At 36.9% G+C, this 21677-nt stretch overlaps 4 protein-coding genes and 2 pseudogenes across 4 annotated transcripts; 4 read left to right on the top strand and 2 right to left on the bottom strand.

The window, feature by feature from the left end:
• The first annotated feature begins 1323 nt into the window (after positions 1–1323).
• Positions 1324–3199, top strand: LOC126784496 (jasmonate-induced oxygenase 2-like; annotated as a pseudogene).
• Positions 3200–4098: 899 nt separating this feature from the next.
• On the top strand, positions 4099–5631 carry LOC126783700 (protein DMR6-LIKE OXYGENASE 1-like). Its single transcript, XM_050509216.1, has 3 exons — positions 4099–4573; positions 4681–5008; positions 5244–5631. Exons 1-3 carry the CDS (start codon positions 4101–4103, stop codon positions 5511–5513), a joined length of 1071 nt encoding a protein of 356 aa, XP_050365173.1. The 5' UTR covers positions 4099–4100; the 3' UTR covers positions 5514–5631.
• A 483-nt stretch (positions 5632–6114) lies between these two features.
• Positions 6115–7658, top strand: LOC126783347 (protein DMR6-LIKE OXYGENASE 2-like). Its single transcript, XM_050508799.1, has 3 exons — positions 6115–6672; positions 6740–7067; positions 7234–7658. The coding sequence occupies exons 1-3, from the start codon at positions 6200–6202 to the stop codon at positions 7486–7488; spliced, it is 1056 nt and encodes a 351-aa protein (XP_050364756.1). The 5' UTR covers positions 6115–6199; the 3' UTR covers positions 7489–7658.
• Positions 7659–8607: 949 nt separating this feature from the next.
• Positions 8608–9983, top strand: LOC126784487 (protein DMR6-LIKE OXYGENASE 2-like; annotated as a pseudogene).
• A 757-nt stretch (positions 9984–10740) lies between these two features.
• LOC126784493 (mediator of RNA polymerase II transcription subunit 11) lies at positions 10741–11873 on the bottom strand. Its single transcript, XM_050509957.1, has 3 exons — positions 11783–11873; positions 11596–11712; positions 10741–11228 (listed from the first exon to the last, which is right to left on the bottom strand). The coding sequence occupies exons 1-3, from the start codon at positions 11834–11836 to the stop codon at positions 11052–11054; spliced, it is 348 nt and encodes a 115-aa protein (XP_050365914.1). The 5' UTR covers positions 11837–11873; the 3' UTR covers positions 10741–11051.
• A 5281-nt stretch (positions 11874–17154) lies between these two features.
• Positions 17155–19126, bottom strand: LOC126783758 (MLP-like protein 43). The gene is given in 3 exon segments (XM_050509285.1): positions 17155–17533; positions 18705–18804; positions 18807–19126. Coding segments are annotated over 3 exon segments (474 nt in total). The 5' UTR covers positions 18906–19126; the 3' UTR covers positions 17155–17258.
• Between the last annotated feature and the right edge of the window lie 2551 nt (positions 19127–21677).

Here is a 21677-nt window from a genome sequence, read left to right as displayed (position 1 = left end):
AGGAAGAGAACGATCGCATGATTAACGGAGGAAGGATGGATAAACTGGAGAAGGAGAGGAAAAGAATCCATATAGAGGAGCCTGATTCAGGCAACGCTACTCGGACCAAACAGTGGGTACGGGTTCGAAAAAGTTTATCAGCACAGGACAATTCGGGAGAGTTTTCTTGGCTTGTCCGGTGGGACCAAGTTCCAAAATGCCGCCGGTTATGAAGTTGCTTTTTTATTTATGTTATTGTTTTTGTGATCTAAAAAGCGTTTTGCGTTTCGTAATTTGGAGTGTTGGGTTTAGTTTCTTCAATTGAGTTCGCTATTTTCCATCGTGTGCACACTATTTCATCCAGCATTTTGCAGCTTTGGTTCACATTGATACATATCTTATAAGATTAGTAGGGAACTTTATGTTAACCTAGGAAGCACGGAATCGCACACGAGCCCACGTTTTGCGCTTCAGCAAAGAGGAAGCACCGGGGAAGCGCGTGGAATCGTGATTCCTGGAAAAGCCATTTCGGGAAGCGGTGGGATGCTCGGCGGAAGCGCCTAACTCAATTTTGGAAGCGTTTTGCAGCAAAGTTCTAAATATATGAAACTGAATGAAAACCCATAAAATAATCAAAATATGACCTCAGACCTTCTCTAAATTCCTCAAACCATGAAGACTGGGTTCGTCTCTCTCATACTCTCAATATCTCCGACGACACGGCGGCCGGTGAGATTAAAATCACAGGGCGAAATTGAAAAGGCAATAAGAAGAAGAAGAAGAAAGAAAGGTAGGAAATGAATGGGTGGTGGTAGATCTGCATATCATTTTGTGTAGGAACTCAATTGGTGGTGGATCAAAGGTTTATGAACAAACACCGACAAATTTGGAGAGGCGGTGTCGCGGAGGCATGCCTATCAGTCTATCACTAGGTCCACACATGCGTGCTTGTCACCAAGTCTTTAATTTGATATTTAATACTAATTGTTAATTACATAATGAGAATTGAGATCAATATTTGTGTTTTAATTTTAATTATTATTTCTAATTATAAGACTTAGTATTATTTTGTTACTAATTTTACAAGTAGGAAGCTAGAAGCCTATCTATATACACAATATATATATATATATATTATTTTATTTTAATGCTTCCACTATGTACTGTTTTCTAGTTTTAAAATAAGTTGTCTTGATCATCATACATCAATACCCATCTATGTTCATTATGTAACAACAAAATTATTATATGACCAAACCATCACCACCTTCTTCCACCAAGAACCACTATTATGTTTCAACAAACACATCGTTCTAGCTACAATCTGTCCTTAGATCTTAGGCCATGTGAGAAGTTGATCCAGCCTTTGTCCAAGCCATTGATCATAGGCCAAGGCTCAACCGCACCACCCCAATTGATGATGAGATCCCCATAATAGACCTCTCATTTTTAAGCAGCAGTCATGGGATACCAAGCAACTTGTTTCAGAAATAGGCCATGCTTGCCAAAAGTGGGGATTCTTTCAAGTTGTAAACCATGGAGTATCATTGGATGTCGTGGGAACCAACCTGGAAGGCCGTTCCAACTATGTCACATGCTAGGATATGTTGCTCATGTGCCTAACCCATCTATAGGATCTTTAGACCTATCTGATCCCTCTTCATCCCAACAACTTCACGGTCAACTTCATGTGGTTGTATTGTGTGAGATAATATTGGCGGGGTGTAAGACATTCTTTGAGTTATCACTTGAAGAAAAGAAGAAGGTGAAGAGGTCTGTGGTGAATGGATTGGGGTATTATGATGGTGAGCACACTAATAATGTTAGGGATTGGAAAGAAGTCTTTGATTTCTTGGTGGAAGATATGACTATAGTGCCAGCATCTCATGAACCTGATGATAAGGAGTTGATGATATTGACTAATCAGTGGCCTCAGTACCCTCTTGAGCTCAAGTGATTTTCTTGATTGACTTGGTTACTAGTTTTTTATCCTACCTTGATAATATGATGGAATACTTTGATATAGAAATGAATTAATGAAGTTGGCCAATTTTTCCTTTAGTATGAATTGAATAGGAGAAAGAATATACATTATGCATCTTTAATCCTTTGTAGGTCTTAGAAGGTATGTTAGGATTCAAGCAAAACTATTATGCAGAGTACGTAAATGAGTTTGAACATTGTCACATGTTACTTATTATATCTAATATCATGCACACAATAAAGTCTTGCTAATGAATAAACAGTCCTTAATTTTTTACTTAGTAACATGGACCTTGTAGTTTACACTCATATATCTGTTGCTACTAAATTTTGCTTTTTCCTTGAGCAGAAAGGTTTGCCAAGAGTATGCTAGAGCAATGGAAAAACTAGCTTATAAGTTGTTGGGACTAATTGCTCTGAGTTTAGATCAGCAAGAAAACAAATTCAATGATTCTTTTAAAGATCACCAAACGAGCTTTATTAGATTCAATCACTATCATCCATGTCATTTTCCTCACTTGGCTCTAAGAGTTGGCCGGCACAAGGATGCCAGTGCCTTAACCATCCTTGTTGAAGATGATGTTGGAGGATTAGAAGTTAGACGGAAATTAGATGGAGAGTGGATTCCGATCACACCTACCCCAGATTCCTATATCATCAATGTTGGTGACACGGTTCAAGTATACCATTCATGAATATTGCAGTTTAAGTAAAATGAAACTCCCCATCAATGTCTTATGAATAATACACGTAAACATCAGTAGGGAACTTTGTGTTGCTTCACCTTTGTACTAATGAGTAGTAACATGTCAATACATTCAGTTTTATAATATAAGAAACTATCTTCAAATCTATTTCTTTAATAAGTTTACTTTGTGAATGGTATTTGTGTAGGTTTGGAACAATGACAAATATGAGAGTGTGGAGCACATAGTAGTAGTGAATAGAGAGAAGAGAAGGTATTCACTTCCGTTTTTCTTCCTCCCAGCTCAACATGTGATGGTGAAGCCCTTGGAGGAGCTATTAAACGATGAGAACCCTGCCAAATACAGGGAATAAATCAGGGGAAAGTTTACGTGTGATGGTGAAGCCCTTGGAGGATCTATTAAACGATGAGAACCCTGCCAAATACATGGAATAAAACAGGGGAAAGTTTTTTGCCGCCAAAAACTGTAGTGATTTCAAGAAACTTGATGTGGAGAATATCCTAATTTATCATTTCAGGTTACCACAATAAATGATATGGGGTGAAATGTCAGCCATTGCTTGGTATATTTAATTGTTCATTTCGCTTCTTGTGATTACTGTTGTTTGTAATCAGGTCAGAGGCTTAGAAACTTTCTTTGATGAAACCTTGTGTTACTTGTGCTTCTGTAATATCCCACATCAGCCAACGGAGAGGGAGTGATGTGTCTTATATGTACATGCCTACATCCATCTAACACGAGACCTTTTGGGGGCTCAATGGCTTCAGAGGGGATGAGAACTCTGAAGTTAAGCTTGCTCGAGTTAGAGCAATCTCAAAATGGGTGACCTACTAGAAAGCTGCTCGTGAGCTCCTAAAAACAAAACCGTGAGGGCCAGAGATGAAGTGTCCAGAGCGGACAATATCGTGTTACGGCATAACAGGTGCCGGGATGTGACAACTTGTGCTTCACATCTTTTCAGTCACCACACTTTCACAGTTGAATTAGCCAATCACATACCAACCATATTATGCGTCTGTTTTTTTATCATTTTTATCACGTAATATATTTAACACAGGGGCCGGAAGAGGGTATAATTTTGATTCATTGGAGGCATCACTCTTCGTGGCCTCAATAAAGCTAATATATACTATCTCAATTCCAGTTATATTGAGTTTTTATACGGTAATTTGAAGTCAGAATAGTCCACTTATTTTGTTCTTTCTCAAGGACAATCCAGGTAAGCACAAACGTCACAGGTCTCATGACCACCAAAACAAATAGGGCAACACTTTCACAGATTGTAATTTCTTCCTCACAATGCACGAAAACCCGTCCAGGTTCAAGATAAAAGATCACACGCATCACTATAAAACCCAACATTTCTTCTAATTCATCATCCAGTATTTTACAAGTTTAGATTGCTGAAGACCACGACCAATACCAACAACCATGGGAGAAGTTGATCCAGCTTTCATTCAAGACACTGAACACAGACCAAAACTTTCCATCATCGAAGCCGAAGGCATACCATTGATAGATCTCTCTCCATTAAACTCCCCGGACTACATTTGTGATCCTAAAGCCATTGAAGTGCTTGTTAGAGAAATAAGCAATGCATGCAAGAACTGGGGCTTCTTCCAAGTGATCAACCATGGAGTGCCATTGGAAAAGAGCAAAAAGATTGAGACTGCGGCACGAAAGTTCTTTGCTCAGCCCCCGGAGGAGAAGAGGAAGATTAGGAGGGATGAAAAATGTGTGGTAGGTTACTATGACACCGAACATACCAAGAACGTTAGAGACTGGAAGGAGGTGTTCGATTTCCTTGTAAAGGAACCTACATTAGTCCCCTCCTCGACTGAGCCTGATGACAAGGAGGAGACACAGTGGTTTAATCAATGGCCAGAGAACCCTCCTGAGTTAAGGTAACTTGATCAATTGTTTATGATGCATATATTTGTCTGTGTATATACATTCCATGGTGTGATATCTATACTTATGTTCTCTCTGTTGGTATTGTGGATCTGATCAGGGAGGTGATGGAAGATTATTCTCAAGAAGTAGAGAAGCTATCTCTAAAGTTGATGGGACTAATTGCCTTAAGCTTAGGCTTGCCAGAAGACAGGTTCAAAGGCTACTTCAAAGACCAAACCAGTTTTGTTAGACTCAATCACTATCCACCTTGCCCTTCCCCTGAGTTAGCACTCGGTGTTGGTCGCCACAAGGATGGTGGTGCCTTAACCGTGCTAGCTCAAGATGAGGTCGGAGGATTGGAGGTGAAGAGAAAAACAGATGGAGAGTGGATTCGTGTTAGACCTACACCAAATGCCTATATCATCAATGTTGGGGACATTATTCAGGTAACTAACTAATGTTTCCCACTTAGCCTAAGATCCATAGGCCAAACACAGAGTAACAACTCAGTTCAGAAAAATTACTATGGCAAAATACACAGTAATTGACGTGACAGGAAATAATAACTTGAAGATATGTCAAGAAATGGACTCTGCAGGTTTTTTTTTTACACTACTTCTGAATTCGACCCTTTAGTCTATGACTGCAAGTATCTTATAACAAATGGATATGTTTATGCAGGTATGGAGCAACGATAAATATGAGAGTGTGGAACATAGGGTAATGGTTAACTTAGAAAAGGAAAGGTTTTCTATTCCCTTCTTTCTCAACCCAGCACACTATACACAGGTGAAGCCTTTGGAGGAGCTCACCAATAAACAGAACCCCGCCAAGTACAGACCCTATAGCTGGGGCAAGTTTCTGACCCTCAGAAAGCTCAGTAATTTCAAGAAACTCAAAGCTGAAAACATCCAAATCTATCATTTCAAGGTTTCAGAAGAAGCGAATTAGCTGTTTATTGAGACGAAAATAATGTTACTGAGCTTCCTGCACTGTGATAACGATGTCCGGAATATATTATCTATGTACAAAATATTGTCTTTTTTGTATACTATATAGTCAAAATAAACTTCACAATCATGGTGTGATTATACGATCTCTGTAATAAAATGACTACAAACATAATTTGTGTCCAAATTTAAGGCCATATTCTAGAAATATCTTGTCAAGGACTTCATTGCAATCGACATGAACATTAATAGAATTTGAAGTTATAAACCATGTCTCACTTCACTAAATAGCAGAAAAATAAAAATTACGAACATTATTGAGGGTGTGGTTAACTGCTTCCAGGGTGAAGGCAAAATCTGAGGACAAGGCTGATTAACAAAAAGAGAGAAGCGATGATATTCAATCGAACTCGTAATAAAATTAAATTTCTTCATATAAACACATGAATGACATGAAAATCTTATAGTATTGTATTGAGAAAGCAGAAAATGACAACTTATGCAAGCACAAACGTCATATGAATCATAAACTTCCAAACGTGTAGCACTTGATAATCTTCAACCAACAATTATTAAAAACCTGTCCAGGTTCAAGCCAAATGTTCAACCACGCACCCACTTCACAAACCAGCTTTTATTTTGGCATCAACTGGTTGCTTATCTTGTCACAGATCAAGGTAAGAAGCCATGGGAGAGGTTGATCCTGTTTTCATCCAAGAACCAGAGCACAGGCCAAAACTCTCCATCACCGAAGCCAAAGGCATACCATCAATTGATCTCTATCCTATAACATCACAAGATTACATATCTGACACCAAAGCCATTGAAGGGGTTGTTAAAGAAATAGGCAATGCATGCAAGGAGTGGGGGTTCTTCCAAGTGATCAACCATGGGGTGCCATTGGAGAAACTTGAAAGGATTCAGGCTGCTGCTAGGAAGTTCTTTGCTCAGCCTTTGGAGGATAAGAGGAAGATCAGGAGAGATGAAAGAAACGCATTGGGATACTTTGACACCGAGAGCACTAAGAATATCCGAGACTGGAAGGAGGTGTTTGATTTCACAATGGAAGAGACTACTTTAGTCCCAGCTTCACCTGACCCCAATGACAAGGAAGAGGCAACCTGGACTAACCAATGGCCTAACTATCCTGCGGAATTAAGGTAAGTTCATGATTACTGAACTCATATTTCAAACTTTGATTCTCTAATTTAATAGATTTCCATGCAGGGAGGTCTGTAAAGAATACACTCAGGAAGTGGACAAGCTAGCCCTAAAGTTGTTAGGACTAATAGCCAAGAGCCTAGGCTTGCCAGAACACAGGTTCCACAGCTACTTCAAAGACCAAAGCACTCGTATTAGACTCAATCACTATTCTCCTTGCCCTTCCCCTCAGTTAGCTCTTGGTGTTGGTCGCCACAAGGATGGCGGTGCTTTAACCGTGCTGGCTCAAGATGAGGTTGGTGGATTGGAAGTGAAGAGAAAGACAGATGGAGAGTGGATTCGGGTTACACCTACACCAAACGCCTATATCATTAATGTCGGTGATATTATGCAGGTACCGCCCCCCATCAGACTTCACCACACCAACTTGCTGTGTAATATTATTTAAAGTTGGTCATAATAACTTGTCCAATAATGATTACTATTTAAGATATGTTCCATAATCTTCGTAGTTATATATTGTGGCCAGTTTCAAGTAACAAATGGATATGGTCATTCAGGTTTGGAGCAATGAAAGATATGAGAGTGTTGAGCATAGGGTGATGGTGAACTCAGAGAGGGAAAGGTTTTCTATTCCTTTCTTCTTCAATCCAGCACACTACACACTGGTGAAGCCTGTGGAGGAGCTGATCGATGAACAAAACCCTGCCAAGTACAAACCCTACAGCTGGGGAAAGTTTATGACTCATAGAAGACTCAGTAATTTCAAGAAGCTCGGTGTGGACAACATCCAAATATATGATTTTAAGTTGTAGACTGATAATTATATTTATATTTTCAGCATCCTGTGCATACCATGCGGTATATGAAATCTAGAAAATAGTGTCTTTATGTGCAAGGCAGTAAGAAACTTTGAAAGCATGGTCTGCTTTGTGTGTGAGTGGCAATAAAATGGTGTACAAAGCCATTACTTTGCTGAAAGCTTGAAACACATTCAAGAGAGCCATTTTTACACTATCCGTTCCAACTTATTAGACATTATTAAGTTGATCTGTGCAATTAAGTGATTAAACTAGAATACCACAAGTTAGGAAACATCTCTTCAACCTTCTGGAAAAATAGAGAAAACAATTTTGAGGGTACAGGCACTTTATGTGGTACCGTGGTAGGGAGTAGGGACTAGGGAGGGTCAAAAGGGCGGTAAGAAAAATCAAGATGATTAATTCAGGAGAAAAGAATACAGATCCACTAAAACTTTATTAATTGTTGGCAAAATCAGCAGAACACAGGTAAGAAAACAGGTTGGGTTAGCACTTAGCAATGAAATTTTTTTAATTTTCAGTATTTAGTTCTAAAGATATGTGGGTAAGTGGGTTAACCTTAATAGTGTTACACAGAACAACTTAATAATGTCTCAATCAACATAATAAGATGTGGGTTAACCTTAACAGTGCTACACAGATCAACTTATGGGTTCAACTCGAGTTACTGTTAAGCTATCTAACATGATTTAGCAAAAAAATTGGATGGTTTAAGAAACAAGAACAGTATGACCAGATTTACAGTGAAGCAAGAAATAATCATGGATATCTGTTTCATACCTTTTAGTTTGAACTAAATTAAAAAGATGATGACAAATGTGAAGGTGATTTGGTTCCATCAATGTAATTCAAAATGATGAAACAGACAAAAAATTCTTTGTAAGACAATATGACCAAGAAAAAGAATAGGTTATGTACCTGGTCACTGATTAGTTAGCTAGTGAAGAATCTGACCAAGCATTACTAGTTGTGTATCACTATCTGCCGCACAAAAAGGCATCAGAATCTGCCGCCAGACTAAAGTTGCTCACATTATAAAGCCAATCATTCATGTTTCTTCCACAGGTTTTTCTTAGAAAATAAAGATCATTCCTTGCATCAATTACACCAGCCATGGGAGAAGTTGACCCAGCATTCATACAACACCCTGAACACAGACCCAAACTCTCCATAATCGAGGCTGAAGGCAGACCATTAATTGATCTGTCTGCAATAAACTCTCCAAACTCCATTCGTGACCCAGAAGCTGTTGAAGCAATTGTTAGAGAAGTAGGCAATGCATGCAAGGAATGGGGTTTCTTCCAAGTAATCAACCATGGGGTGTCATCGTGAGGTAAGATTAGGAGAGACATGAACAATGTGTTGGGGTACTTTGACACAGAGAATATCAAGAATATTCGGGACTGGAAGGAGGTGTTTGATTTTGATGTGTAAGACCCTACTTTAGTCCCAGCTTCACCAGATCCTGAGGATGACAAAGAGACTGAATGGACTAATCAATGGCCCGAGTATCCTCCAGATATGAGGTAACTCAATGGTGACCAAGAATATATGAATATACTGTCAGCTCATAATCACATTACATTAAAATGAAACAATAAATGGTTAAATTCAGCATTTTAAGCGGAATAATTTGGAGCTCATAATTTACCTGTGAGGTAAAATGTGTATCAAACAAAAACACTAGCTCTTACAGGGAAACTTTGTGTCAAGGATCTCATGCATGTCAGCCTAAACAAACATTCTGAGCCTAATTTGTCTGATCTAATAGATTGCCATGACCAGGGAGGCGTGTCAAGAATATGCTCAAGAAGTTGAGAAACTAGCTCAAAAGTTGATAGGACTTATTGCCTTAAGTCTGGGATTGCCAGAAGACTGGTTCAAAAACTACTTCAAAGACCAAACCACTCGTATCAGACTCAATCACTATCCACCTTCCCCAGAGTTAGCACTTGGTGTTGGTCGCCACAAGGATGGTGGAGCTCTAACTGTGCTAGCTCAAGATGATGTTGGAGGATTGGAAGTAAAGAGAAAAACAGATGGAGAGTGGGTTAGGGTAAATCCCACCCCAAATGCTTATATCATCAATCTTGGTGACACTCTTCAGGTTCCACTCTTCATGACTCATATTAACCGGCCATGTTCAGAACTGGAATTTGTTTTAGCACACTAGCACTTTCAGGATATATTAAATCACATATTTCATGATTCCAATGACAAATGATGTTTATGCAGGTTTGGAGCAATGAGAGATACGAGAGTACAGAACACAGGGTGATGGTGAACACAGAAAAGGAAAGATTTTCTATCCCGTACTTCCTTGGCCAGCACACTACACCATAATAAAGCACTTGGAAGAGCTGATCAATGAACAAAATCAGGCAAAATATAGGCCATACAGTTGGGGCAAGTTTATGACTCACAGAAAGGTGAGTAATTTTAAGAAACTCAATGTGGAAAACATCCAAATCCATCATTTCAGGATATAGAAACAAGTACGTGGAATGAGAGTATGACTGAGTGATAATAATGTTATTTCAGCTTCAGGGGAAATCTATGCTGTTTACATAATCCAGGAAATAATGTCATTTTGTATATAATGCCATATTAGTAAGAAACTTTGGGAGCATGATATCATACTGTGGTTATTGTACTAAATCAACAATAAAATGTAGTGCAAAGTATAACACATTATTTTGCAGTATCCATTAAAACAATTAGATATTATAAAATCTTGAGATGAGCCATTGGGTGATTTTACAACTTAATCTTTTGGAATAATGAAGTCTGTCCCCTAAACATTAAAATTTAAGGTTTTAGTTCTTAAACAAGAGGAAAAACGTGTTAAGGTATCGTAATTTATCACCAAATTAGATATAAGTTCACTGGCAATCTAGTATTAAACATGAACCCAGAACTCTGGCTTAGGGTTAATATGGCCGATTGGCTGGCTTAATATATATACCGTAATCGCAACATGATATGGCACGGTTGGCACCAAAGTAACCTAACAATCCTACAGTGAGAAGACGCAGCTGGTATATTTAGATCAAAGTCATCAAACGACTGCTTACAGCAACAATAGCGTGTCCTACTCTCAAGTTTTTTTATGGCATTGTTCATATAAGTTTTATGGAAACAGCAAAAGGTTCACTTGCACACCTCCAAGTACACTAATTTGCTTGCCAGATATTTCTGGTTCTCAGATCGTAAGATGAAGAAAGACATTGCAAGAACAAGCTCAACTGGTGAGAAACCATTTACTTATATCATAAAATCATTACATAGGAAAAAATTACAGCCAATTCATAACTCTACCCAACTATAACAACTACTGAAAGTCATACACTCGGACTATCAGGTATCGACCTACTCGGCCTCAACCTCACAAGCACCAGACTAAGATAATTTAAGTCAACAAGCTATCTTAGATTACGCTAATCAAGTAGTGTCACTGGAAATCATAAACCGGAGACTCTTAGTTCTCCATCAATCCATAGTGAGGAGAAACATCAAGTATCGGAGGATGATATCCCGAACAATCGGAACCAGTTTCTTCAAACCGCATTATGATAATCATCTACGGTTTCTTTCATTCCATCTAACTGCGACATAACATATTCCAGTTTCTTGCAACAAATCTCATTAGCTATTCTCGAACTGTAATCACACTTCTCAAAGGGACGGTAATCACAGGCACTTTTGATCTCATCCCGCAATGCCATTTGAATATCCTGATTTGACAAAACGAAAACAAAAATTCCTAAAATCCTCATCCTCAATTCTCAAAACAACAAGCCAAAAAACATCCAGAACCAACCTACTTTACTCTCACTTAGATTGAAACTTCCTCACACTATGCTACAACTCTCTAAAATAGACACAATTTGCGAATACTTTCGATTATTGATCAAACTCAATCAACACTAATAAAAGCACAATCTTTTCAGATCCTCCTCAAACCCTATTACTAAAGTTTCCGACTTTCGATATGACAACATTACAAAAGCACCAAATTTGCAGTTAATTTCTCAAAATTGAAATCTAGGGTTCCACTCAAATTCCAGAACGAGTGTAATTTGAAATTGGGAGATGAGATACCTTGATCAATTGCATGAACTCGCGGACATGGTTGTTGATGGACTCTCTTCTGGGACCAGTAGGGTTTGCGAGCTCGTCCATCACACTTCCGGCCAGCTCCAAAACCTTGACGATTCTCTGCAACAAGTTCAATTAACCCCCAAATCTTATTTATTAATCAAAAATAAATAAACAAGTAAATACTTACTTTCTCCACATTTTGAAGCCTCTGCAATGAGGTGTTCTGGGTCTGTGAATCCATGGCGTTTGACTGAGAGCTCAGCGATTTGTGAAATCCATCACTCTCAATTCATTTAGGGTTCGATTTTGCGGGTTCGGGTCTTCTGTCGGGTTTGGGCTAGAAACTTGGCGTTGGGCCGACTGTGAAGTGATGTTCTTGTTTTTTTATGGTTAATTGAACGAGAGCTAAAGCAAAGCTAGACGCTTCATCGAGGCTTTTTGCTTCTTGAACTCTAGACAAACTAACTGCTAGCTGGCCTGCTATCATTCTCAAAATCCAAATCATATTCGAATCAGTGATATATCTTGTGTTTCTTGTCCACGTAAATGCGGATTCTCCTTCAAATTAAACATGAAGCTCGATGCAGGCACGTACATACGTATCAATATGACAATATGCAGGCAGGCACATACGTATCAATATGCATGCAGGCACATACGTATCAGTATATTGTGGGATGTTACACTACTGTTGGCAGAAGGAATTAATTAAATATTATTCCGGCACTAATGGTGTGTGTAAATTTATCATGCGTTTAACATTATAACGTGTCTGAATTTTTGTCAGTTTCTTGTACGGGAGTTCAGTTTAAAGGGTAAAGGAAATGATCGAGCGCGGGAGACTTTAATCCATCCTCTAGAGCATGATCAGTGGAGATAGACCTAGACCGACACCGATGGTCTCTATCTCTGAATTCCTCGTCGGTTCCAGAGCAGTAAAGAATAAAGATGCACAGGTACATTGATCGATCAGTATTCCAGAAATAAAAGGAGAGGTACGCAAAATGACCTATACTAATTATACTGATGTTTTGGTTGAATTCACGTTTTGGCGTGCATCAATTTAGATCTGCTGGTAACATCCAATAATTTGGGGGACTGCTTATAAAATATAAGCTTCACGTACCATATCATTCTATTGTACGTTAAACTTTATCACATGATTATTATGTTCGACTCTATGAGAATAATTAAAATTCACTCTTTGTACGTGCAGCATATGTGCCTACTCAAAAAATACAAGTATTGTGGGTGTGAAGGCTGTGCCAAGAACTTGGCGAAAACTCAGAAGAGAAGTGTTGAAAGAATTACCACAGTAAGGTTACCGCCCACAGGTGAAGATGATATCGCCAATTCGAAAGAAGGAAACTAGTGACGAAGAAAAGGAGGCTGATCACCCACCACAACTCCACTACTAATTATAATTAACCACGAAAGGCAACCAACACGGGGGAAGAAGGGTAGGAGGCCAGGATCGAACAAGTAGTGGACACATGCACCATGCATGTAGGAGAAGAACATTTAAGCTGGGAATGACACTCAAGATTTCAATGATAAAAATACCAACAGTTGCACCATCGTGTGAAAGAAGCGAAATTAGTTTTCTACCGTTTAACTTATAAAACGTCTCTTCTTTCATTAAAAGAAAATATTAGATCGGGGAGCACGTCATCTGTGCCCAAATTCCTTATGTCAAACATGTGCCACCCATAAGAACCTGACATGCGGCATACACTCAATCCAACTTAACATACTTCTAATTACCAAAAAAAAAACTTTACATACTTCTAACTCGGTAAGGTTTAATAATATTTAATTTTTTATCAAAGAAAAAGCTGAATATTTATGTGATTAAAAATATATATTATTCGGGTCTTTTGCCTTCATTCTTCTTCAACCACGAAAACCGATTAGTTTTATTGGAGCATATGAGCATATTGGAGCATTGGGCAGACTGCAAGTGGCAGACATGGTTGTGCAGGCTGTGGTCTTTGGTATTAATTGTTGATTGAAGATTTCTGACGTTCTGCATTAATTATTGATTGAAGACTTCACATTCTGTATTAATTAGTGATTGAAGACTTCTCTCGTTCTGCATTAATTGTTGATTGAAGACTTCTCTCGTTCTGCATTAATTGTTGATTGAAGACTTCATATTCTGCATTTATTGTTGATTGAAGACTTCACATTCTGCATTCATTGCTGATTGAAGACTTCACATTCGTTTAGCTTGTTAAATAGGCAGAATTGTTGCTTTTCGGTGAAAAGAAAAGAAAAATAGTTTCTTTTGAACTAGTTTCATTCTCTTTATTCTTATGTCTTCATCCTTCAACATGGTATTATAGCAGGATTCATAGCATGTCTCTTTTACTCTGCATCTTGGATCAGAGCAAGCTTCCTCATATGACATGTTTCTACAATCCTTCTTCCGCAAAACTTAATCTTCATCTTCATTCTTCATTAATCCATAATGGTCAGAGGAAGTAACTCTATCTCCATCTATCTCATTTCCGATAAGAAGTAGATCCAAATCGGAGTCATTATTTGATTTCTTCTTCTTTCATTTTGAAGAGAAATCAAGTTCGAGGTCATACCTCAAATCATTTCCGATAAGGAGTAAATCCAAGTCGGTCTCATTATCTGATTTCTTCTTCTATCATTGGGAGAGAAATCTGTTGAAGTTCTTCCATATAAGACTCCTCATTTGTTCATTGTCATTCCATGATTTCCTCTTTTCATTTTGAAGAGAAATCAAGTTCTGATATTTCCATCCCATTCCATTTTGGAGGAGAGATCGGTTTAGAGTTCATAACTCCTCATTTCATTTCTCCTTGGCCAATTTATTATTTCTTCTTTCATTTTGAAGAGATTTATTGTCCATGACCAAGATCTGATTTCTTCATCTTTCATTTGGATGAGAGATCTGTTTAGAGGTTTTGTTTTAACCTCATCATTTCTGATGTTGGACTATCAGAGTTTTTTTGTTTTTGTTTTTATATATGTTGGTTCCAATCAGATTTGTTCCCTTCCAGTAAGAAAGCCGGAGTCATATCCCGATTTGGCTTAGGGGAAGCAATTTTGAGCAATCAACCATTTGAACAAGTAATTGCTCTGTTTTTCTGGAATAATTTTGCTGCAGTAAAACCGAAACTGGGATTAACTCCGACCTCCGAATCTAGTTCTGTAATAAGGTACGGAAACTAGACACATAGAGTTTTCCCGGCATATGTGGCTTATGCTCTCAGATTGTCGGAGCAGAAAATGGGAGCCATCCAAAGTAGACGGACAGAGTTTCCAGTATTTGTTTCACTTATTCCCATCCACCCTCCCATCCATAACTTCTTTAGCCATACTTGGAGATTGTTGGTCAAGCTCGGCTGTCGTTTCTCTTGGCTTCGCTTGAGGGGGAGTATTGAAGCATATGAGCATATTGAAGCATTGGGCAGAGCTGCAAGTGGCAGACATGGTTGTGCATGTAGAGCTGCAATGATGCAAGGCAAGGTGTGAGAGAAAAGTGTGAATAATACGAAACGTATTCTTCAAGCTACATTTAATTGTTGAGTTGTGATTATTGCTTAGTAGTCTTTGGCATTAATTTCTGCATTAATTGTTGATTGAAGACTTCTCCCGTTCTGCATTAATTTCTGATTGAAGACTTCACATTCGTTTAGCTTGTTAAATATGTAGAAATGTTGCTCTTCGGTGAAAAGAAAAAAAAATTCTTTCAAACTAGTTTCATTCTCTTTGTTCTTCTGTCTTCATTCTTCAACAAGTTTAGAAAGGATCAGACCTCAACAACTCATCTACCCACGACGAGGTTCCGACTATTTCACCGTTTTATCTTGGCCTCAGAGTGATTGAAGTTTCATTTCGGAATCGCCATCATACCAGTGTACGTTCTTTGTTTCTCAAACAACCTCCGTCAAAGAACAATCTAAATGCAGAAGATTTTGTTGTAATTAATATGATTATAATGTGAATGGATGATAAAATCAGTGGGTGAGGGAAAGATCTTGGGTTGATGTCAACAGTGCAATTGAAATTGTGGACATCAGTCATAATATGCCTAACACCGAAAGCAATTTCCAGCAACCAATCTCCTTAATTAACCAAATTACTTTAAGGGGATGTGAGTTGTGAAAATACAAGACAGAACAAGAACGAGTAATAGCAGCGGAATATGTATAAGAATTTCACTTTTCTATTGAATAATTCATATTACAATATTACACCTTAATCTATAATAATATTATTCTAAAAATAATAATTTTTATTTGATAATCACAATCAAGTATGAAACACCCTCACTAAGATCGTTGTTTCAAGTGTCGATGCAACCTTACTAAGATCGTTGTAATCACACTTATGTCGATTTCACTAAGATTGTCGATGTTGCCACTAAGATCTTCTTCAATGGAGTCAATAAGATCTTCTTGCACTAAGCTTTTTTCTCCTCAATGAACATTTCTTGTCTTTTCTGCATGCATGTTCGACATCACTTTTGCAACACACCCACATATATATATATATATATATATATATTATAAATAATATATATATATATATGCCTAGCCTTCATCTTCTTTGTCATAGAAAGGAAATCACACTCACTTATTACAACCTTCATATCTTTCATTCACTTAGAAATGAATGATTTCACTCACTATTACAACGTTCTTATTGCTCATTCACCTAGAAAGGAATCATCCTTACAAAACCGAATGAATAAAATGATACAACACTACATCTATATCATTTTATGTAGTCAACCCTAATCACAATTTATCTCTTAATAAATCTGAAAATATATTTGAAAATACCCTACCGAATATATCTAGACATACCTATTAAAGATAGAAGATAAAGAATGAATGCACAACCTTCTATATCTAGATTATCTAAAAAAGGAACTACCCACATAAATATGGAATATATCCATTAATCAAAATTCATTTTCTATATCAATCTCTATTCAAATTTATTCCCTATTTTGCTAAAAATATATTTGAACATACCATTCCAAATATATCTCAAACTATCTCTATGGTATGTAGATCAACTAGGAAACTCAACTAATATATCTTTTAGCATATCTGATTTTTCATTTTATTCTAACAACTTGTCCTCCATTTCTTTGGATCTCCATTAACATCATGGAAGTCAATATGTGTACTTTCAAGTTTCCTGTAACGGTGTGGGGAGGGGAGGACTGGTTGTGAATTATAGTCAGTTTGGACGGATTGGATATCATGGACTCATGGTTGAAGAAGGAAGAAGAAAAGCCGCAGTTGAAGAAAGGAAGAAGGAAAGGCGCAGTCCACTACTCATTTCAGTCATTTGTTCTTTTTATTTTTCTTTTGATTAACTAAATAAAATTAAACATAACCGAGTTAGAACCCTGTTAAGTTGGATTGGGTGGATATCCACATGTCAAGCTCTTATGGGTGGCATAGGTTTGGCCTAGGGAATTTGGGCACATGTGATATGCTCATTAGATCGCGATTAGGCATGAGATTATTCAAAAAGAATCTATGTTATTTGGGTAATTATACAGTAATGTCATGTACATGTAGTTCTGCATATAATTAATAACATGACGTACTTCTAGCTGGCAAATAAAATTCCTTATTTCATTGTGTAAATGGCTAAATGCAAGTGCTTATTTATGGTTGGGTACTGAGGTGAGGACCCATATCTTTGGAGAGATTAGCTATAAACTGGAGCAAGCTATGCGGGTCCCAAACTTGGTCATGAAGCTTTTCATATTCCATAATCAAATGAACCAAGCTGTTCCGATCACCTTTCGGAGTGGCTTCAACAATGAGCCTCAAGCTCTTGTAGTGCTCTAGAAGAGGTCCATCAATGACTTTGAAGGTCACATAATTCTTATCGTCGTTTATGGCTTCAATCAGGTCCGTGCCCACTGTAGTTTTCCCATCTGCATGTGCAAATTAAGTTCCCTACTTCTTTCTAGCTTCTTTTCTAAATTTGATCATAATTTATCTCCTTACTGGAAAATGATTGTTGACTTTAAAAATTTAGGCTTCAAATGTCATAATTTTATTTGTCAAACCTAGTCACATAGACACATCCTATTCTTTCCAAATTTATGCAATATCATTATTTAGTAGAAAAACTATCAAATCATTTCCAACTCTGATGGTTTTTTTTAATATTTAAAAACCATATTTTATTCTATACATTTGAGTTCTATTTTTTTCCTCAATATATATTTGTTCTTCAACTTTTTTTCTTTGATTAAAAAAAACAAATAAACTCCCGAAAAGAAAAAAAGGTTAAAAATATATTTTTGATGCATATTTGTTTTGAATTTGTGAATACATATGAATATACACATATATATATAAGGGTCCTATATATAAATCATCTACAAAATATATAATTTGCACTAAAAATATTATGTAATTCTATAAAATTCATATTGAAAATCGTATTTTATTTATGAAAATGTTTATTTCCTTGCACAGTTGCACTAACTTCAATTAAAAAAAGTCAAAAGATCTGAATATGGAAAGAAAATATATTAAGTTATTAATTAAATTTATGACATCTTTGTAACTAAAGAGGTAAGAAATTATCATTAAGTAATCAAATTTAATTAAAGGGAAAACGAAGTCAAATGTAAAGAACAAATTATAACCATTAGATATTTTCAAAATAAATAATAGCCATTAAATTTAAAATGATTTGATGGTCTTTCTACTTAATAATGATGTTGCATAGTTATGGGAATGATGTGATGTGTCTAAGTGACTAGACTTAACACATAAGATTAAACATTTAAGGACTAAATTTGTGAGGCCCTATATACTTCTCTATTGTGATCATCTACTTCCATTTTTACGAGAGTAAACATATAAACATGCTTGCATATATTTATTAAACAAATAAACTAACTAAAGAAGCCCTAATTATTAAACATGCTTACAGATAGATATTTGATCTATCCTATGATCCTATCAATGTTTAGAAATCTAATTTTGGATCTAGCTTACTTGTACACGTACAACATATAAACTACGTTTATGTCAACTTAATTGAGCCTAAAATTATTAATGGCTTGATTAGGTAAATAAGCAAGTACATACCATAGCAATAGTTCCAGTAAATGACCGAACCCAGATTCCCCCATTGACCTTCAATTAACTCACAGCTCTGAATTCTATCAGGAATGATATTGGATTATTGGGAAGCTGGTGTGGTCGATGCGTATAGAGATTGTGGTACTTAGCAGCCGGAGCGTTGATCTCAACTTCCGTCTCCAACTTACCAAACAGCTCCGATGACATATTTGCGCGCTCCTCGCCAAATTCTACTTAATTAAGCTGCTGATCCTGTAGATTGTGATCGTGTTTATTAGTCTTGAAAGATTAGAGATCGAAACTTTCTTCAATATTGAGTACGATGTAGAAAGGAAGAACAAACTAAACTAAACTTTTGTCGAAGGAGGAAACATTGCCCTGATTATTTGCCCAGGCGTAGAAGAAAGAAAACAAAAGAGCAGATCTGCAGGAACAAACTCTAGAGACGACCTAGCAACGATCCGAGAATTAATATTTAACAACCAGTATTACTTAAGAAGAAACACGTTTTTAACGTGTAAATTCGTAACAAAATATCTGCAGGTCAACTTTTTTCTCTCCATTATTGCTTCTAGGATAATAATCCATTATTGAGTTCTGGGCTTCTGGCTTCATCTCATGGTAGGGTAACTTCTCCCGACTATCTGCGGCTCTATTGTGGTAGAATAGGGATCAACTTAATACTGGAGTTGTCCGTGACTTGCAATTTGCCTCGTAAAGTTATTATGTTTCTTAGCTAACGTCAAAGATTTGATATCAATTGGACAATTGCATAGTCTACGTACGTGAAAACTCGAAGTTACGCCGATTGTGAAAGAAGATCACAAGCCCACAATATTATTGTTAAGAACACTATTATGGCGCCATAATATGCCGTCTGATAGGACGTTACAATTTTATGTGGCATACCAAATAAGATTGTCACGTCAGTAATTAAAATAATCATAAAATATCATTTTTAAATCAAAAGATAATTTTATCCTTATACAATATTAATTAATCATAATTAATAAATAAAGAAATATTTTCGTTTAATAAAAAAGGAATATTTTTATAACAAACTACTCAAAAGCACCAGACAATAATTTAGTTTACAAATAACTCACTACTTAATTTGATAAGGCAAATAAGTACCAAAATTTACAAATAATGACCAAATGATGGCAAGTTACCACATGTCATAAAATATTTTACTTTCTTACTCCTCTTTAACCCATAGTGTTTGCTACTATTAATAGAGATGTTATATGCTACTGTCGATTAGAAAAACTAACTGCTACTGTCGATTAGAAAAACTAACTGCTACTGTCGACTATAAAAACTAACTGCTAATGTCGAGTTAAAAACTAGCTGCTACTGTCGACTTGGAATACACATGTTACTGTCGACTTGAAAGATACATGCTACTATTGACTATGAATCTAACTGCTACTGTCGACTTTGAATGTAGGGCTGGATTGGTTAGTATAACAGTCTTAATTTTCCAATACCATATACCAACCAATATATATTTGGTATGAAAAATCCACAATTTATACCAACCAACAACGTTGGTATACCAATTAAGTGGTACGGTTGGTACGGTTGGTAATGGGCTTGTACCAACATATTTAAGGCCCAAAAATTTAAAGGCCAAATCTAAATAAGTGAAATAAAAATTTACTAAATACAGACTCATAAATTAAACATTCCAAAGTCCGAATAGCCAAACTGTCAAAGTACTAACAAATTCTTAAAACGATTGAAAGTACTAACAAAGTTCATGAGTGTTGACATCTTGTATGCGGTGGTGGTGGTGGTGCTACTGTTAGGCCATAAACCCCTAACGCTTGATGCCTAAGCATTTGTCTGACCAGAGCTGTTGCTACTTAGGCCGCCCCTTCCTGCCTCAAAGCTTTGTGTCAAAGCATTTTCTACAACAGTAGTATAAATATATAATTAAATCCAATAACAAATCAGAAACACCAACAAGTTTCTCCTCATTATGCAATAACATTCATTGATCTTACATAATTAGGCAAACTAATTTCACAAACGGATTTCAACAACAAACTGATTTCACAAAACATGTACCTTATGCAATTTCATTAACAAACCATTTAGTAGCAAATTCAAAAGCATAGATTCAACTAAACTATATATTAATAATAATAAATTACTTAATTTAACAAAATATGTACCTCTCTCAAGATCCTCCAGCTCGTGGTAAATTATGAGATCATCTTCTGTTGGAGGTTCGTAGAGGTTGAAATTTGCATGTGCACATCTTAACCAATCCGAGGTGCAAACAAGGGCCTCAACTGTTTTTGGTGTCAAAGAAGCTCTGAATGGATCTACAACTCTTGATCCTAAGCTAAAAGCATTCTCCGAAGCCACAGTTGAGCATGGAACAACAAGTATGTCTTTTTCTAGCTTGGATAAAATCGGATAAGTTGTTTCTGCTCCCTTCCACCACTTGGCAATATCAAAATTTATGCCCGTAAGGCTGACATGCCTATCTGCTAAGTATTGATCAACCTCATTCTGAATGCATTGTGATTGCTCCGACATCCTCTCTCTAGCTATCTCCTTACTGACTTCATCAAGGTCCTCATAACCAACTTCATCCAACGCTAAATCATCTTCGAGAGGCTGCTCAGCTTGCTCCATGCCCTCACAGCTTTTATACTCTTCATACATCTTCAACAATATTTTCCTTAAATCCTCTTCTATCGACTGGATTGTAATTGGGCTTGCATTAATCTTTCTCATATCCATCTTTGCATATTGAAGCTTGTACCTTGGGTCCAACACATTCCCTACCAAAATGATCTTGTTGATAGACTCAAAGCTACCCCAATACTTGTCAAATTTTGTCTTCATTGAGGCTGCGACTTTCTTCATAGTAGGATCTTCTGAAATGCAAGCCTTGTTGATCTCACATTGCAAGGTGATCATCTCCATAAACAATACATTTGAAGAGATTGATTTCCAAGCACT

Source organism: Argentina anserina, chromosome 2, assembly GCF_933775445.1.
Source record: "Argentina anserina chromosome 2, drPotAnse1.1, whole genome shotgun sequence".
Taxonomy (NCBI): Eukaryota; Viridiplantae; Streptophyta; class Magnoliopsida; order Rosales; family Rosaceae; genus Argentina; species Argentina anserina.
Note: the sequence above shows the minus strand (reverse complement) of the source record. Positions and strands in the feature narration are given on the sequence as shown.